This window comes from Epinephelus fuscoguttatus, linkage group LG20, assembly GCF_011397635.1.
Source record: "Epinephelus fuscoguttatus linkage group LG20, E.fuscoguttatus.final_Chr_v1".
Lineage (NCBI taxonomy): Eukaryota > Metazoa > Chordata > Actinopteri > Perciformes > Serranidae > Epinephelus > Epinephelus fuscoguttatus.
The window spans coordinates 28,044,879-28,061,216 of NC_064771.1; the positions used below are offsets into that span (position 1 = coordinate 28,044,879).

General features: G+C 38.5%; 1 protein-coding gene and 1 long non-coding RNA gene across 2 annotated transcripts in view; one reads left to right on the top strand and one right to left on the bottom strand.

The window, feature by feature from the left end:
• LOC125881169 (cytohesin-1-like) overlaps window positions 1-3,067 on the bottom strand; it is a 29,857-nt gene extending 26,790 nt beyond the window's left edge. The window contains exon 1 of the mRNA XM_049564200.1: window positions 2,799-3,067. Within this exon, the coding sequence (XP_049420157.1) occupies window positions 2,799-2,886 (88 nt within the window). The 5' untranslated portion in view covers window positions 2,887-3,067. The remainder of the gene's footprint in view (window positions 1-2,798) is intronic.
• The window catches only part of LOC125881175 (uncharacterized), a 261,696-nt gene that overhangs the window by 133,040 nt on the left and 112,318 nt on the right, over window positions 1-16,338 (top strand). The window lies entirely within an intron of this gene.

Sequence of the window (16,338 nt, forward strand, 5' to 3'; positions counted from 1 at the left end):
TGGTTTTCTTTTGCGTATGTGTGCAGAGAGAAAAGGAGAAATGAAAAGAAGAAATGTGTTTTCATACTGTAATCTGTATGTATCTACAGATGTGCGTGTGGACAGTGTATCTCTATCTATAAGTCAGTTTTAATGTCCTTTGGCCTGGGGATATAAATGTTCCACTTTTCAAGCTTGAGCACCCCACCCTGCTGCGTACACTGTGATGAAAGGCATTCAGTCAAGCAGGAAGAGGATACACGACGCAACAAGTAAAAATAAAGTGATTAACTTTAAAGTATTATCTACCCACCTGCTGAAGGAGAGAGACATATTGATATAAATGTGTGTGAAGGCTGAGGAAACAGGTTTGATATCAGAGGATGGGTGGTTTGTGTGTGAGGGAAAGAGGAAGGGAGAGGATGTAGAGAAGGATGGAGGAAAAGATTGCAGCTGTGGGCTTGAATCAGTGCTTTATTCAGAGCTGTGGACACACCACAAACAGGATATGCTGAGGAGGGGTGGATAAGAACTGCTGCAGTTGAACAGTTAAAGGATCAGTTCACCCAAGTACAAAAGACATATCTTTATCCTTGTTGTCAGTGACAAGCTGTGAACAACAACAACAACAACACATACACACATACATACATAGGTACATCCATCCATCCATCCATCCATCCATACATACATACGTACATACATACATACGTACATACGTATGAGAGGCCCCCTGCGACATATTTCATACTTGGTTTCACAAGTAACATCATACTCTCATACATCACTATACTCTCACACAAACACTACTATACCCTCTTCCATGCACAATCATACTCTCATACATACATCACTATACTCTCACACAAACACTACTATACCCTCTTCCATGCACAATCATACTCTCATACATACATCACTATACTCTCACACAAACACTACTATACCCTTTTCCATGCGCAATCATACTCTCATACATACATCACTATACTCTCACACAAACACTACTATACCCTCTTCCATGCACAATCATACTCTCATACATACATCACTATACTCTCACACAAACACTACTATACCCTCTTCCATGCACAATCATACTCTCATACATACATCACTATACTCTCACACAAACACTACTATACCCTCTTACATGCGCAATCATACTCTCATACATCACTATACTCTCACACAAACACTACTATACCCTCTTCCATGCACAATCATACTCTCATACATCACTTTACACTCACACAATCACTACTCGACCCTCTTTCATTCGCATTCTTACTCTCATACATCACTATACTCTCACACAAACACTACTATACCCTTTTCCATGCGCAATCATACTCTCATACATCACTATACTCTCACACAAACACTACTATACCCTCTTACATGCGCAATCATACTCTCATACATACACTACTATACTCTCACACAAACACTACTATACCCTCTTACATGCGCAATCATACTCTCATACATCACTATACTCTCACACAAACACTACTATACCCTCTTACATGCGCAATCATACTCTCATACATCACTATACTCTCACACAAACACTACTATACCCTCTTACATGCGCAATCATACTCTCATACATCACTATACTCTCACACAAACACTACTATACCCTCTTCCATGCACAATCATACTCTCATACATACATCACTATACTCTCACACAAACACTACTATACCCTCTTACATGCACAATCATACTCTCATACATACATCACTATACTCTCACACAAACACTACTATACCCTCTTACATGCGCAATCATACTCTCATACATACACCACTATACTCTCACACAAACACTACTATACCCTCTTACATGCGCAATCATACTCTCATACATACGCTATTATACTCTTACACTTACTACATACATACACACGTACATATATACATACGTACGTACGTACATACACACATACATACGTGCGTACGTACATACATACATACATACATACATACGTACGTACATACTACTAAAAATGATAAAAGTTAAAAAAAAAAAAAAAAAGCCCTGCAGTTAATCTTATCTGTGAAATTATCCCATTTTCAGGCGCTTGAGGCTTAAGACATGAAAATAATGGAGAAGAAAGCAGAGGAAATGACATTAAAATAGAGGGGGAAGTCCAGCTACAGAAACAAGGCTCATAAAAGCTCCACAGCAGGTGGAAACAACCTGCATATGAGCACCGTGCTGCTTTCATTGTGTAAGAATGGCTTTGAAATGAGTACATTGATACGTTATAAAAGCACCTGCACAGGGGGCGATCAGTGGGCAGCAGCGGTGGAGATTATGTCACTCAAGCACCCACTGGAGAGGAGGATAGTGGACTGGAGGGTGATGGCTGTGCGTCATGCTCTCGAATCAAGCCCACCATCTCACACAAACACACACTCACTCACAGTTTCTCTGACTCGTGTCTACATGAACACAGAAATGTCAAACACACACCACAGAGCACTCTGTGTCTTGATAACTTCACAGAGAATCACCACGGCAACTGAACACTGATCGCACTTTGTGCCAGTCCTGCTCTACATTTTTATTTGTTATTTCTAGGCTATCAAGAGTCACACAAAACAACATTTATACAGCAAAGACTTGAGGACAACTAATTGAACTAAAGCCTTTTTAAACTCAGAAAATTAGAGAAAAATCTAAGAGAAAGCAGCTCAGAATAAAGGTTTACTCACAGGAATTAGTCACAAGGTCCAAAACAGTGAACAATACACCTCTATTTTCTAAGCCTACAGAATAGAGGAGTGTATTTTCTTAGAAGCACTCACCTGTGGCTGCAACAGGTGCCCCTGGTCGCACCGTAGGACAGAGAAACGCCTGGAAACTGGAGGCACACAGCTCACTCACAGTGCCCATCACAACACAGTGTGTATCAAGAGTTTGTGACAAAACAGCATTCAAGGTTAACGATGTCCTCTCAGCATCTCTGTGCTTTTTCTCCTCTCTTTTAAAACGGCATCATACTTGACGAAAAGCCTCGAGCTCTGGCCTCAGTCAGAGGCTCCTTGAAAAAAGCCGGGCTTTTAGTGTTTTCCCTCCCGACTGCCACCAGACTCTGACAGACTCTCAGAAAAAACACCCTCCACTCTCACTCTGTCTCCTCCCTCCTCCCTCGTTTCACACACTTGACCTCGCTCCTGAATCCAGCCTCACACTCTTAATACTATACTGTATACACACACACACACACACACACACACAAACATGTCAACTCTGTTAAACATGCCAAATGATTTTAAAGAAAACATTCCTCACATAGAAAAAAAGGGCACATACTGTATATACGGACACCCTCCCACTGCTGTGTCACTTTGAACAGTTGTTAATGTATTCTTGGAAGTGATGACAAATGTACACACGCACGCACACCATCCTCCTGTTTCACACACCCCCATACAGACACACACAAGAGCCCGGATTAGTTCAGTCAGAGCTGAGCAGACACACATAGACACTTACACATTTACATTGTGTTGTACAGTATAACAGTAGAGGAAGATGTATGAATACACTTTATCTGACCTTTATTTAATTACAAGCAAAAGCTCTGCCTTTAAAGTGTAAATATGTGTTTAAAAATGTTACTGATTTTATTTGAATATTATGGAAGACGAGAACGGCCATGTTTTTTTTTTTGTGCACTGTTATCTCGTGTTAACCACTTATTATTTCGTTATCTCGATATTACAAAGATTGTTATCTTGTGATAACGAATTAATTATTTCGTTATCACGATATAACAAAGATTGTTTTCTCGTGATAACGAATTAATTATCTCGTTATCTTGATATAACAAAGATTGTTCTCCCGTGATAATTGTCAAGTCTGATGACTGCACACTGGTTAATGTGATCGTCTTGATTTCAGCCTACAAGAGCTGCTGTGGTCCTGCTAGATGCCTCCTGCTGCTGCTGTTATCATTAGCCACACTTCTACTGTTATTATACAAATATGATTATTGTCATATACCATATATTTCCAAATAGTTGCCTGGTGGCAAATAGCCACCGGGCACCTAATAGCTGCCGGGGGTTTGACCCCATTTTGCGTATTAAACGCCAGTCCAATTATTTCCTCATTCATTGCCTCAAGGAGGGACAGCCCTGCAGGCAGGGAGAGAGCAACTGTTATATTGAGATAACGAGATAATTAATTCGTTATCACGAGAAAACAATCTTTGTTATATCGAGATAACGAGATAATTAATTTGTTATCACAAGAAAACAATCTTTGTTACATCGAGATAACGAAATAATAAGTTGCTATAACAGTGCACAAAAAAAATATATACATGGCCGTTCTCATCTTCCGTAGAATATACAGGTTTAATTACCAATATGTGACAAATTGTGCTACACATTTTGACAAATAAATGCCTGTCTCAATAAGATACTCTGAAGTTAGCTGTTAGCTGTTCAGCATAAGTTGCCACAGTGATTTATCCTGGTAAAAAGGGAACCAGCTTCATAGTACTGAAAACTCTGAGGCCTCTGGTCTGGTTGACAAGCAGTTCTTTTTTTCTAATAATAGTTCTTTGTATGTATAAAACCAGGTTGTTGGCTATCCATCCATTTTCCAACCACTTATCCTCTTGAGGGTCGCAGGGGGGCTGGAGCCTATCCCAGCTGACATTGGGCGAGAGGCAGGGTACACCCTGGACAGGTCACCAGACTATCACAGGGCTGACACATAGAGACAGACGACCATTCACACTCACATTCACACCTACAGACGATTTAGAGTCACCAGTTAACCTGCATGTCTTTGGACTGTGGGAGGAAGCTGGAGCACCTGGAGAAAACCCACGCTGACACGGGGAGAACATGCAAACTCCACACAGAAGGGCTCCCCCACCCAGGATTGAACCAGAAACCCTGTTGCTAACCACCACACCACTGTGCTGCCTGGTTGTTGGCTACCTCAAATTATATGTATGGTCTTCCATTACCCTGAAAGTTATTCATATTCCTTTAGTCAGTAAGGGTCCTCAGATCAAAAGAATCAAAGGTGTTTTTTTACACAAATTAATCCAAGTTGTGAGTATAGTTTTAACAGAATAAAGTGAGGTTGTGTCGGTATGCCCGATGAGGTAATCCTCAAATGTCGTAACTCACTCTCTGTCTTATGTACATTCTGTCAGCCTTAGATCAAATGAATGATTCATAATTGATGTAATCAGAAGCCTAATTTTTATACAGTTTGATTGTATTTCTGAACTTTGTTGAGCAACAGTTTTGTGTGAAAGGAATTAAAGCCCTGTCCTAAATGTAGGCCAGTGATTTAAGCAAATAAAGCCCGGAATACTAATTGAAGTTTTATGGTACTTAAGTATGAACATGTTGCATACAGTGTTTTAATTCAGTGCAAGTCTTAAAATAATTTGTTTCAGTTTGAAATTGTTCAATTTTGAGTAACATTCACTTTGTACACCAATTTATGGTATTTATGGCATAAATATCTTTAATTTTGTTAAAATAAGGTCATCCGCTACTTTTACGTTATTACTGGGGGGACTACCCAAAACAATCTACGTCTATGCTAAAAGTACAGTAAAGTATCCTAAAACAGAAACACTCATGTAAAAGGTACAGCACTATCTACTTCCTTTCTTCTAGGGTTGCACGATATTGAATTTGTTTGCCGATATCCGATATGCCAATATGTATCAACTCATTTGACTGATAACCAACACAGATAGCGATATATCACTTTTTTCCCTACCTTGTTTTACTGATCATCAAGTCTCTTCTGTAGCGGAATTAACATCATATTATGCATACATAATGTTATTGTGATGGCCCACCAGCAGATGGAGACATGAAATATAATACTTTCTTTGTATGTAATGTTCATTCATATAGGAAAATAAGAAAAAGCATGTTGGCCGATTTCGATATTTCATTTTAAACCTGATATTGGTCGATACTGATGACGTGCATCCCTACTTTCTATCACTGTGTGCGATTCAACCCAACCACAACACCAACACAGTCTCTGCAGAGCAAACAGTTTGGATAAAACCTTAAGAAAGAAACAATCAGCAATCCGCTATTATCAGTGGTAGCAGATTAGCAATGCTTTAACAAGCGTTGATGACATCTAGCTCGTGTTTCTGTTTGTTCTGGAGTCATAATGCACTGAGTGTACACAAAGTTAATCTGTCTGCCAAATGGATTTTATATGGCAGTAGCATGCAGTGGCCGTACTTGCTTAGGCAGTTACAGCAGAAATAATAGTACTAGTGGTAGTATAAGAACCAATTATGAGGGTTGAAGCAATACATGGTGCTAAAAGTAGCAGCTATTAATCAAAACCTGATTGATCATTTAGCTAATTCAGTTAAAAGGTAGAAGTGATCGAAGCAGTATTAATACCAAAACTAATCGTTTCAGTAATAGTACTGGGCTTCACTACAGAATGATAGATATCATGCATATGTCTGCATAAGAACTCAGTGTAACAGTGTGTTAGCAGCTGCTGTTGCAGGTGTTGGAGTGTCTCTATATAGACCTACATATATGTGAACGACAGCTATTTATATTCTGCATCTGCCATTAAGGTCCAGTGCTACTATTTTAGTAAGTAAAATAAGTAATAATAATAATAATAATAAGTAAAATTTAGTAAGTAAAAAAAGTGAGTAAGTGTGATATCATCACTCTTCAGGCTGCAGTTTAATTTTGCTCTTATGATATACAATATGTTTTCTGTGATTCTCTCCACACCTTCACTTGCATTACATTCTGTCTCCTTGGCTCATTAAATCTATTTGAGTCTTTGATCCTCCCATTTCTTCTCCTCTCTCTGCAGAGCTGACCTCTTTCTGTTGACCTCGCACTCCTGACAACCTGGAACATCTTGTCTGTTCAACTCTGACAGGGTTTTGTCGCTTTATAGGATTCAACACACACAACGTACAGAACATATAAATGCACATGTATTCTAGGAGCACGACGTCACAGGTGGCAGGTGGCGCTGGAAAACAGAAAAAGAGCAGGTGGTGCGATGTGAGCAGCCCCGGTGAACTTTGATGTGATTTGCATATAGAATAAAATTAAAGACACAGTCTGTTTCAACAGCATCAGTACAAATGGCCGGTCTATATATAGATAAAATATATGCAGTTGGGTTGCACCACCTGCTGCTGTTTATCATTTAAAACCACGTACCTTCTGTATGTGGCTTCTGCGGTGATGGGGGCGCTGCACCAGACCGTCGTGGTGAAGAAATTACTGGTCCATCTATATCCCAAACCTCATCTATGGTCACGAGCTCTGGGTAATGACCAAAAGAATGAGATCACAGATACAAGCAGCTGAAATGAGTTTCCTCCGTGGGGTGGCTGGGCTCAGCCTTAGAGATAGGGTTAGGAGCTCAGACATCCGGAGGAAGCTCGGAGTAGAGCTGCTGCTCCTTCGTGTCGAAAGGGGTCAGTTGAGGTGGTTTGGGCATCTGCGCACATATAAATCAAAAGCCGTAACTGAATATCATGGATTCTATCATGCTGTTGAAGTGTATAGGCTTGTTGAAGTGTCAGTATGGAGAGTAAAGGACTCACATACTGATAACTTTGGTTTCTTATGTGACAGCTAATATTACTAATTATCTAATGATTACAGACTAAAGGCCTTTACACACTGACTCGCACTTTTTTTCTTCATAAAATATTGCACGTCATAAATAAATACGAATACAAACTCACTCTGACCTTGTCACAGATCAACGTTTGCTCATGGACATTCCACGTCCACATACAATGTGCAAGGTACCCTGGGTGCGTTGGTTGCTGATGTTCTGGGATGCCGTGTCAAATTCTGCCTGTTAAATGCATTGTGTTCTTTCAAAATACACTTCTGTTTTCAAAGGGAATTTAACTTTACATACAGTCTCTTTCAAAATAAAAGCACTACGTCAGTACAACACCGCAAATTGACCTTTTTTTTTCTTCAACAACAAAAACGTGTGGTTGTGTTTAGGAAAAACGAACAGGGCTTGGCTTTAGAATCTTACAGGACACAAACACCACTCTCTGGGGTGAAAGCTGGTGTTTGTTGGACCCATCAACCACCCCACTCTGACTTTCGCTGCCTTAACTTTCGCACTTGTCCCGCCGCGTTTCCCCAGACGCCACTGGGCGCAGTGAAACTGTAACGGCAACCGGCCGCGTATCATGCCGATGTTAAAGGATGCCTTTCTTCATTGGTTTCTGACACTGGAAGTCACTGCCCTAGTGCCGGAGTACGAGGACTTCGGAGTGAGACTGGGCTCCATGTTGTTTCAGTCCAACCCGGTCTCCCTTGAAATCCAACGCTTGGGCAGTGAGTTGTGGCGTCAAACACTGGCAAAAAAATACAACTTTTAACATTAGCATGATTAACGGCACTCAACGTTCTCAGGGGGAAACTCAGCGGGACACGATTGAGAGTTAAGGAGACTAAAGGGGGGCAGTGGATGGGTCCAACAACCACCAACTTTCATCTGGTAGAGTGGTGTTCATGGTGTTGTGCTGACGTAGTGCGTTTATTTTGAAAGAGACGTTAAATTTCCTGTGAAAACAGAAGAGTATTTTGAAAGAAGACAATGCATGTAACAAGCAGAACTTGACATGGTGTCCCAGAATAATAAGTGAGTATACAGTATCATAAAATGGAAATATGTGAGTAAAGTACAAGTAGCTCCATCGAAAACATTCCACCAGTGAAAATAACAGTGTTCCAAATCCACCAATGATCACAGCCTCCTGTTGTTTCATTCGCATGTAGGGTGACTGTTTGATAGCAGGATGTATAAAATGTACATCATAAAGGTGAAGAAAACATTATTCCTCCAAGTGCTCACCCTCATCTCATGATGTGTTATCTCTCTCCATGTGAGTGATGTCAAAGCGATGACAAAACAAAAAGCAAGTCAGAGAAAAACATAATTTCAGTATTTGGACCTTCAGATGCTTGTTAACGTTATCTTTTCTATCTCTGGGTCTCCTGATGGAAAAATAAAATCCTACATTGTACCACAATTCTCAGACACACTCGACCTTATTTTCACTTCCTCTCTCGGAGCGGCTCCAGACTCCTCACTTAAATGCATCAGGTTGCCATGACAACAAGACAAAAAAGCCAGCATGTAAGAGGAAAGTGTAATCATCATCATCTTTCCTGCTCCTCATACATTGTCTTTCACCTTTGTTTTGCCTATTAAAAAGCTCACAGGGGCTGTTTTTGTTTGTTTATTTGTTTTGTTTGTTTATGACATTTCTTCTTCTTTTATAAAAATTAAAATGTATGTCGTTTGGACCACCTAAAGTCCAAAGAGGTGACTTTTTTTTAATCTTTTATCTTATCATAAAATAATAATATGTTACCACAAGATGAATGACTCTTTGGTCTTTCACATAAATAGGCCTATCTGTATTTAGCTAATTATTTTTATTTTATTTGTAAGGGACTGTGAATACTCCAGGAATGATGTTTTTTTGTAGGCCAACACAGAAATTAGCATTGCCCAGTTCCCCCATCATATTTGTTTGTCGGATTTTGGATTATTGCAGAAAATAAGCTCTGCAAACAAAACTTTATGACATTAATCTTTAGAACTGAACTCAACTCGCTAAGCTAGGCTATACCACAGTTGCGTGACTTAATGTTGTCATGTTCAGCACGATGACATTCTGTAGTCTTATTTAGCTATTTGTTAGCAACTGCCTTTTTTTAACACACCTACAGGCTTCAAAATTCATGAGTGGGGTATTTACTGATGTATTTTATGTCGTAGAATAAAGCGTTAAAGTCTCTTAAGCCAAACAGTGGGCCGATGTAGGGAGTTGTTCAAATGTACGAACAGTCCAGTTTGTGCCAGAGTGTGCTCTGGCACTCAGAATGAGTATTTCTGAATGCACCACTCACACCATTTTCCTCCATTTTCTAAAACAAGACAAAAGAACTTTACTCACACTAGCATCTGCAGAGAGCTTGCCTCCAACTAAGCCACGCTCACCAAAAAAAACCCATCAAACTGTTCACTCGCAGTAAAAGGGTCTATAAACATCTGGCTCCTCAAGCACTGTTAGGGCCATTTCATAGTCAACGCAAAGGCACGCAGACGCGAACGCACTGGGACGCATTGGCTGCCATGATGCGTACTTGCGTCTTAAAATGGGTTGTCCATTTTTTTGATATGCAACACAGCGAAGCGTGCAATACCATGCGTTGCCAGTGGGGGTGATAATGCAAGTGACGTACTTGAAATTAACCACTTTTTGTTAATCACAGAAAAAGCAGGTATGAAATATGGAGGGCGAGGAGGAAAAACTTTGCAAACTCATACGGGCACACCCCCATTTATATGACAGTTATAGTGCCCTATAACTCTCATAAAATAGCAGTACTAGCTAGTTACAGCAGCACTACTAGCTAGCCGGAATGTAGTGGTGACTCTGCTACCCCCTGTTGCGCGAGCAATGTATTGCATTTCAAGTGTCCCCTGCGTTGCTTGTGTCCAATGTGTTAACTATGAAAGAAAGTGAGTTGTGTGCGTCGACTATGAAACGGCCCTTACTGTCGCCATGCTAGCCCCTCGTGTACTAGCATACATACATAAACTGAACAGTCAGTCATCACAAACTAAATAAACTGTGCAACATAATGCAATAAAATAATCACAACAAACAGAGGAGGGGCTCAAAGAGGTTAAATCAGTCACAACCATACTAGTTAGCCATGCTTTAAGCTAAATGCTAACACCGTCAGCACGCTAACATGCTAACAATGGCAATGCTAACATGCTGATATTTAACAGCCATAATATTTACCCCAGAGAAACTGAATGAGATTCTATTTCTATGATTTACCCTCTTTAAATTTGACATGTTAGCATGCTAACATTTGCTGATTAGCACTAAAGAGCACCGAGTACAGCAGTGCTAGCATAAACCAACACACTGGACTGTTTTTAAGCGAACGGATCACCAAGGCTGTTAAAATTCATCCAGGTGACACCATGAATCTCTACATCTAAAATTTTACCTAAAACATTTCACTCAAAATGACAAATGGTGTCAGTTTTAGCTGCTAGCTTGACTAAATTAGATAACGGGGAGAAGCTGTCGGCCATGAAGTCTGGTGAGAGGAATTCAGAGTTAAGGTCAAAAAGAGATATGGAAACTCTAAAAGAATGCCAAACATGATCTGAACTTTATCACATATTAACAGCTGCCTGCATATCTATGTTTTCCTGCAATTAGTTCAGGCTAAATGAAAACAGTTTGTGTGGGGGTGAAGCTTCCTTTCACCTCAGCTAAACTGCACTTTTTTTTAATATCTAGCCCATGTGGCAGAGGATATATGTTAGTATGAATCATAAAGAGAGTTCTGACCACTAGATTAAATGTAAATTTGTGTTAATGTCAGGATATATATAAGGTTTCTTGTTTTAGATATGTGAGCCCTATGATGTAGTTTAAAATGACAAACATTTCAGAGAGCTTAGTCAAAGGTGGTGAAGCAATCATCACTGAATAGTTCTTTGAAGTACCAATAAGTGTTTCTGCACCAGTTAGGCTTCATCTGTCATACACGAGATAAAAAGGTAATAAAGCACCAGGGACCCTGTTAAAAAAGAAAGACTGAACCCAAGATGTTTGTTAAATTGTGCCCACATTCTCAGGGTGACCCCCTTTATACAAAGAGAGACATAGTTTGGGAATAAGCCAGCTCCATGGAAACCCATCACATTGCAGTACATAACAAATAAGACCATGAGAAAAAGAAGAGAAGAACAAAATGATCCAATCATCTTCACGTTTAAATGATAGACTCTCATTGTGCAAAATCATCAGGTGATGTGAGGGTGAATGATGCAACCTTGAACTACGATTGCACACACACTCACAAGTTCAAGAAAGTGGGACACAGTTTATCTGAAAACCTCAAACATTTTGTTCTTCCTTTAATGACTGTTTTCCTCTGACGGCAAACGTGTGGGTGTTAACATGATAATATAGATGATCCACACCTTCATTAGTAATTCATTAGATATTCTCTTTTTTTGTGCTTGTAGTTGCATCATGGGCTTATGATTACTTACGATTACATACACTCTAGTGTTTCCATTTTATGCTACTCTACACTTTTACTTGTCCCATTAACTCCACTACATGTGCAGATTCAGATTTACAATTCAAAATATAATCAATAACTAAATTATGATGTAATTTTATGATAAAGGCAAGACTTTACTGATGCCTTGGTGAAATTGAAAAGTTACCCAGCAGTGTATGAAGTAAGTAAAATAAGCTCCACCTTTACCAGAAGCAACATTACAGTCATGAACACATTCATGCATCGATAATTGTAATTTAATAATTTAATAGTATTCTGAAATGGGCCATTCTGCATGATGACCACTTTTGGACTTTTAGTTTATGCCTGGTGGTTTTTGTAGGCAGGTGTGTGTGTGTGTGTGTGTGTGTGTGTGTGTGTGTGTGTGTGTGTGTGTGTGTGTGACGTTTCCCTGATTTTGTGTTCATTTATTTATTTTTATCATATTCTTCAGTATATGTTTGAATTTGGGTTACCAAACTCAGTGTCTTTGTTTAAAACACTCCTCAAAACATACTTTTACAGGAAGGCTTTTTTACAGTAAATCTGTTGTGTGTCTAGTTTTTATCCTTCTTTTATCAATTTTATTATTTATTCACTTTTATTACACACCCTGATTTATCTGGTCTTAGCCTATGTATACTATTTTATTTATCTCATACTGTGTTTTGAAAAGTGCCATACAAATAAAGTTTATTATTATTATAATTTATTCCGTATTTGATGCTGTGTATGTGTATTTTGATATTAAACAAAATTGTGTGACAAAATTGAGAGTTGAAGATTTTACTGCAGCTTGTTGAAGCTGTCAGTGAAGCATAGAGAGGCTGCTGTGACCTCTAATGGCCACCAGGTGGCATCACAACTACAAGGGAAGATGTTTATATGGTCGTGTGTGAGTTACATTCAGCAGGTACCTGACAGTGCAGCATTACTGGGTCAGATTAATGCAGCTTCAATGGACACACTTGATATGATTTTATTGGTTTTATTGGTTTTATTACTGGAGTGTGAAATCATGTTTGTATACTGACAGAGGAAATATGAATTTTGTCTATTTTATTGTCAGATTTTCAAGATTACAGAGATTCACACAAAATAAAATCGAAGTAATGAAAGAAGTAATAATGACAGTAATTTTAATAACAAAGATATTATAGAATTACAATTCAGAATAATATAGGGTTATGTCTTTTTATGGGGAATAGTTCAACCAGTAGACTATGTTTTATAAGGTTGGGGCCTAATGTATCAGTGTAGTAAGTGATCATCCTCCCTCACTGGCTTCCCGTGGTGGAACAAGTATTCAGATATATCACACTGTAAAAATATTTGAGTAAAAGCCCTGCATTTAAAATGCTATTCAAGTTAAAATATAAAAGTATTAGCAACAAAAATTAGGCTACTTTGGCTACTTTATTCTTCTGTACAGCACTTTGGTACTCTGTGGTTGATTTAAAGTGCTTTACAAATAAAGTTGGATTGGATTCGATACTATCAGAATTAAAAGTACTTATTAGGCAATAGAATGTCTCCTGTCATTATGATGCCAATGTATCATCTGAGTATTTTTATTATAATCTTACCATTAATGTTGTAACTGGTCGACATGGAGCTGAACTTAACTACCATGTTTTATTACCATTTATATTATCCTTTGATAATTTACAACTTTAGAAACTCACTGTAGGATTTCTTTGTCAAACGATAAATGTAGTGGAGTAAAAAGAACAATATTTACCTCTAAAATGAAGTGGAGTCAAAGTATAAATGAGCTTAAAATGGAGAGTAAAATACAAATACATCAAAATTGTAAGTATAATACTTGCGTCTATTTTATTGAGCATGGTGACACATAGCTGAGTTACACTTTGCCTTGGGAATATATATAAAAATAAAATTTGTAACTTTGGTTTTTTAGCGTAGGTTGTGGGTGGGCTGTGAGTATGTTATGTATACATATTTATGTGCAGGTCTAGATGTATATTTGGGAATGTATATTTATTTGCATCCAATATAGTGTCTTAGAGTGACTCTTTATGTGTGCTCTCTTTTTGGGTCTGTCATATTATTGCTACATCAAACTGAGAGTCCTTATACATAAGTACACTCAAAGAAGTAATCCACCTATTCAACTTTTTAAAAATTTAAGAGTAACATGCATCTTTTTGAGTAGTTCCAACCTACGAGTCTTATATAATCTGACAAACTCAATTACTTTAGTACAACTAACATGATTTACTTTAGCCTCAAGAAAACTTAATTAAGTTGCTTCAACTTAATATTTATTTATCTAAAAGTTGTGATATTTGGAGGACAAATTACTTTATTTAAGATATTCTAACTTATTTATTATAATTTCATCCTAGTCAAAAATGTTTTTGATTTTGACCAACCTCTTAAAATAAGTTGTCAAAAATAATTTTTTAATGCTAAAAACTTCTTTAAGTCATGGTTTAGAGTGTACTCTAAAAACTAATGTACTGGTTCAACTTAAAAAAAGTAGTTCCAACTCTGACGATTGACACAATAATGATCTGCTTTGACCTGGAGAAGTTTAATTAAGTTGAACCAACTTAATATTTATCAAAAGTTGTGGTAATATTTAGTGGTCAAATTATTTTATTTGAGGTATCCCCAACACTTTATTTTAATTCCATCCTACTAAAAAATGTCAAAAATGATTTTGACTGACTTCTTAAAATAAGTAATCTTCTGACTTAAACACGTTAAGCTAAAAAAAAACGCTTTCATTTTACTAACTAAACACATGAATCATTTTCATCATCATTTTTTAGAATGTACTTTTATTCACTGCTGTATTGCTGATGATCACAATAAATAAATAAATAAACTGTTGTCTTAACAATTGTCTTAATTTAAAGGTGCTAAACAGTCAGATTTTTCTCACCCCACTCCTCTGTCTCCACCCAAAATGCAACGTAACATTGACTTCAGCGCATCCTTTGATTCATCAGAAAAATGTCATCAGATGTGACAATGAATAAAAGATAAAGTATTTGTAAATGGGAGGGTGTTTCTGTGTTTGTGTCTTGAGAAACCGGGATTGCAGATCAGAGTTTGCAGCAACAATCCACAGACCTCACATCCTGGAGGGTTAGCCAACTGGGTTTCAAAACACAAAGTGAGAAGTCAAAAGCAACTGTCTGGTTGAGAGAAGTGACAGAGGACAGTCATGTACGCCCTCCATCAGCCCACTTAAATATAATTATAATGACTGACTTCACGCCTTCCCTCAGAAACACTGACCTCTGAGTGCAGGAAGAAGTGAAATCCCCTCTGACACCAGATGATTATTACAATCCTGTTTGACATTACTGAGGAGAGAATGAACAGAGATGACAAAACCGCCCGGTCTGGGCTCTGCCTGCACATTTCTCAAATATTTTCCTAGTTGAGTCGATTACCACATCTTTAAGAGTATTTGTCTGCCCTTCTCACAGCAGTGTCTCCACTCCAAACTATGTCGCTCACACACTGACGACCTCAGTGGGAATTAACAGCCGCCAAATGAAGGCCAACTTTGACTGCTTAACATACCAACATTACAAGTGTTCAGAGGTTAAATAGAATTCAGTATGTAGAGTTAAGACGCAACTAATTATAGAAACTATTCTACTGGTTTTACAGATTTAAAATCAATAAGACGCTACAAAATACACAAAGAATAAACTGATTATATTTTGTTGGCCATAGGTCATAGGTCAAAAGTCAAAGTCAATGTGACCTTGCATTTGTCTCATTCTTGTTTTTTAAAAGATATTTTTTGGGGCATTTTTGCCTTTATAGATAGGACAGTTAAGTGTGAAGGGAGGAGAGGCGGGGGTAATGACATGCAGCAAAGGGCCACAAGCTGGAGTAGAGCCCAGGCCGCTGCAGCAGCAGCCTTGTACATGGGGCGCCTACTCTATCCACTAAGCCACCTACGCCCCACATTTGTCTCATTCTTGTTAACACAATAGCTAAAGATCACTTCAAGTTTGGCACAAACAGCCACTTGGACTCAACGATGATCTGATTAGATTTTGGTGGTCAAAGGTCACTGGGGAAACATTCAGTTGCGTAATATTCCACCAGATGCCACAGGTGTGTAGTATAGCCCTACTTTCAGACATTTTGGTTGTGTCTCAGCACGTTGAACTGCCAACTCCGCCAAATACACCACGCTCGACCTCACCACAGCACAGACTGT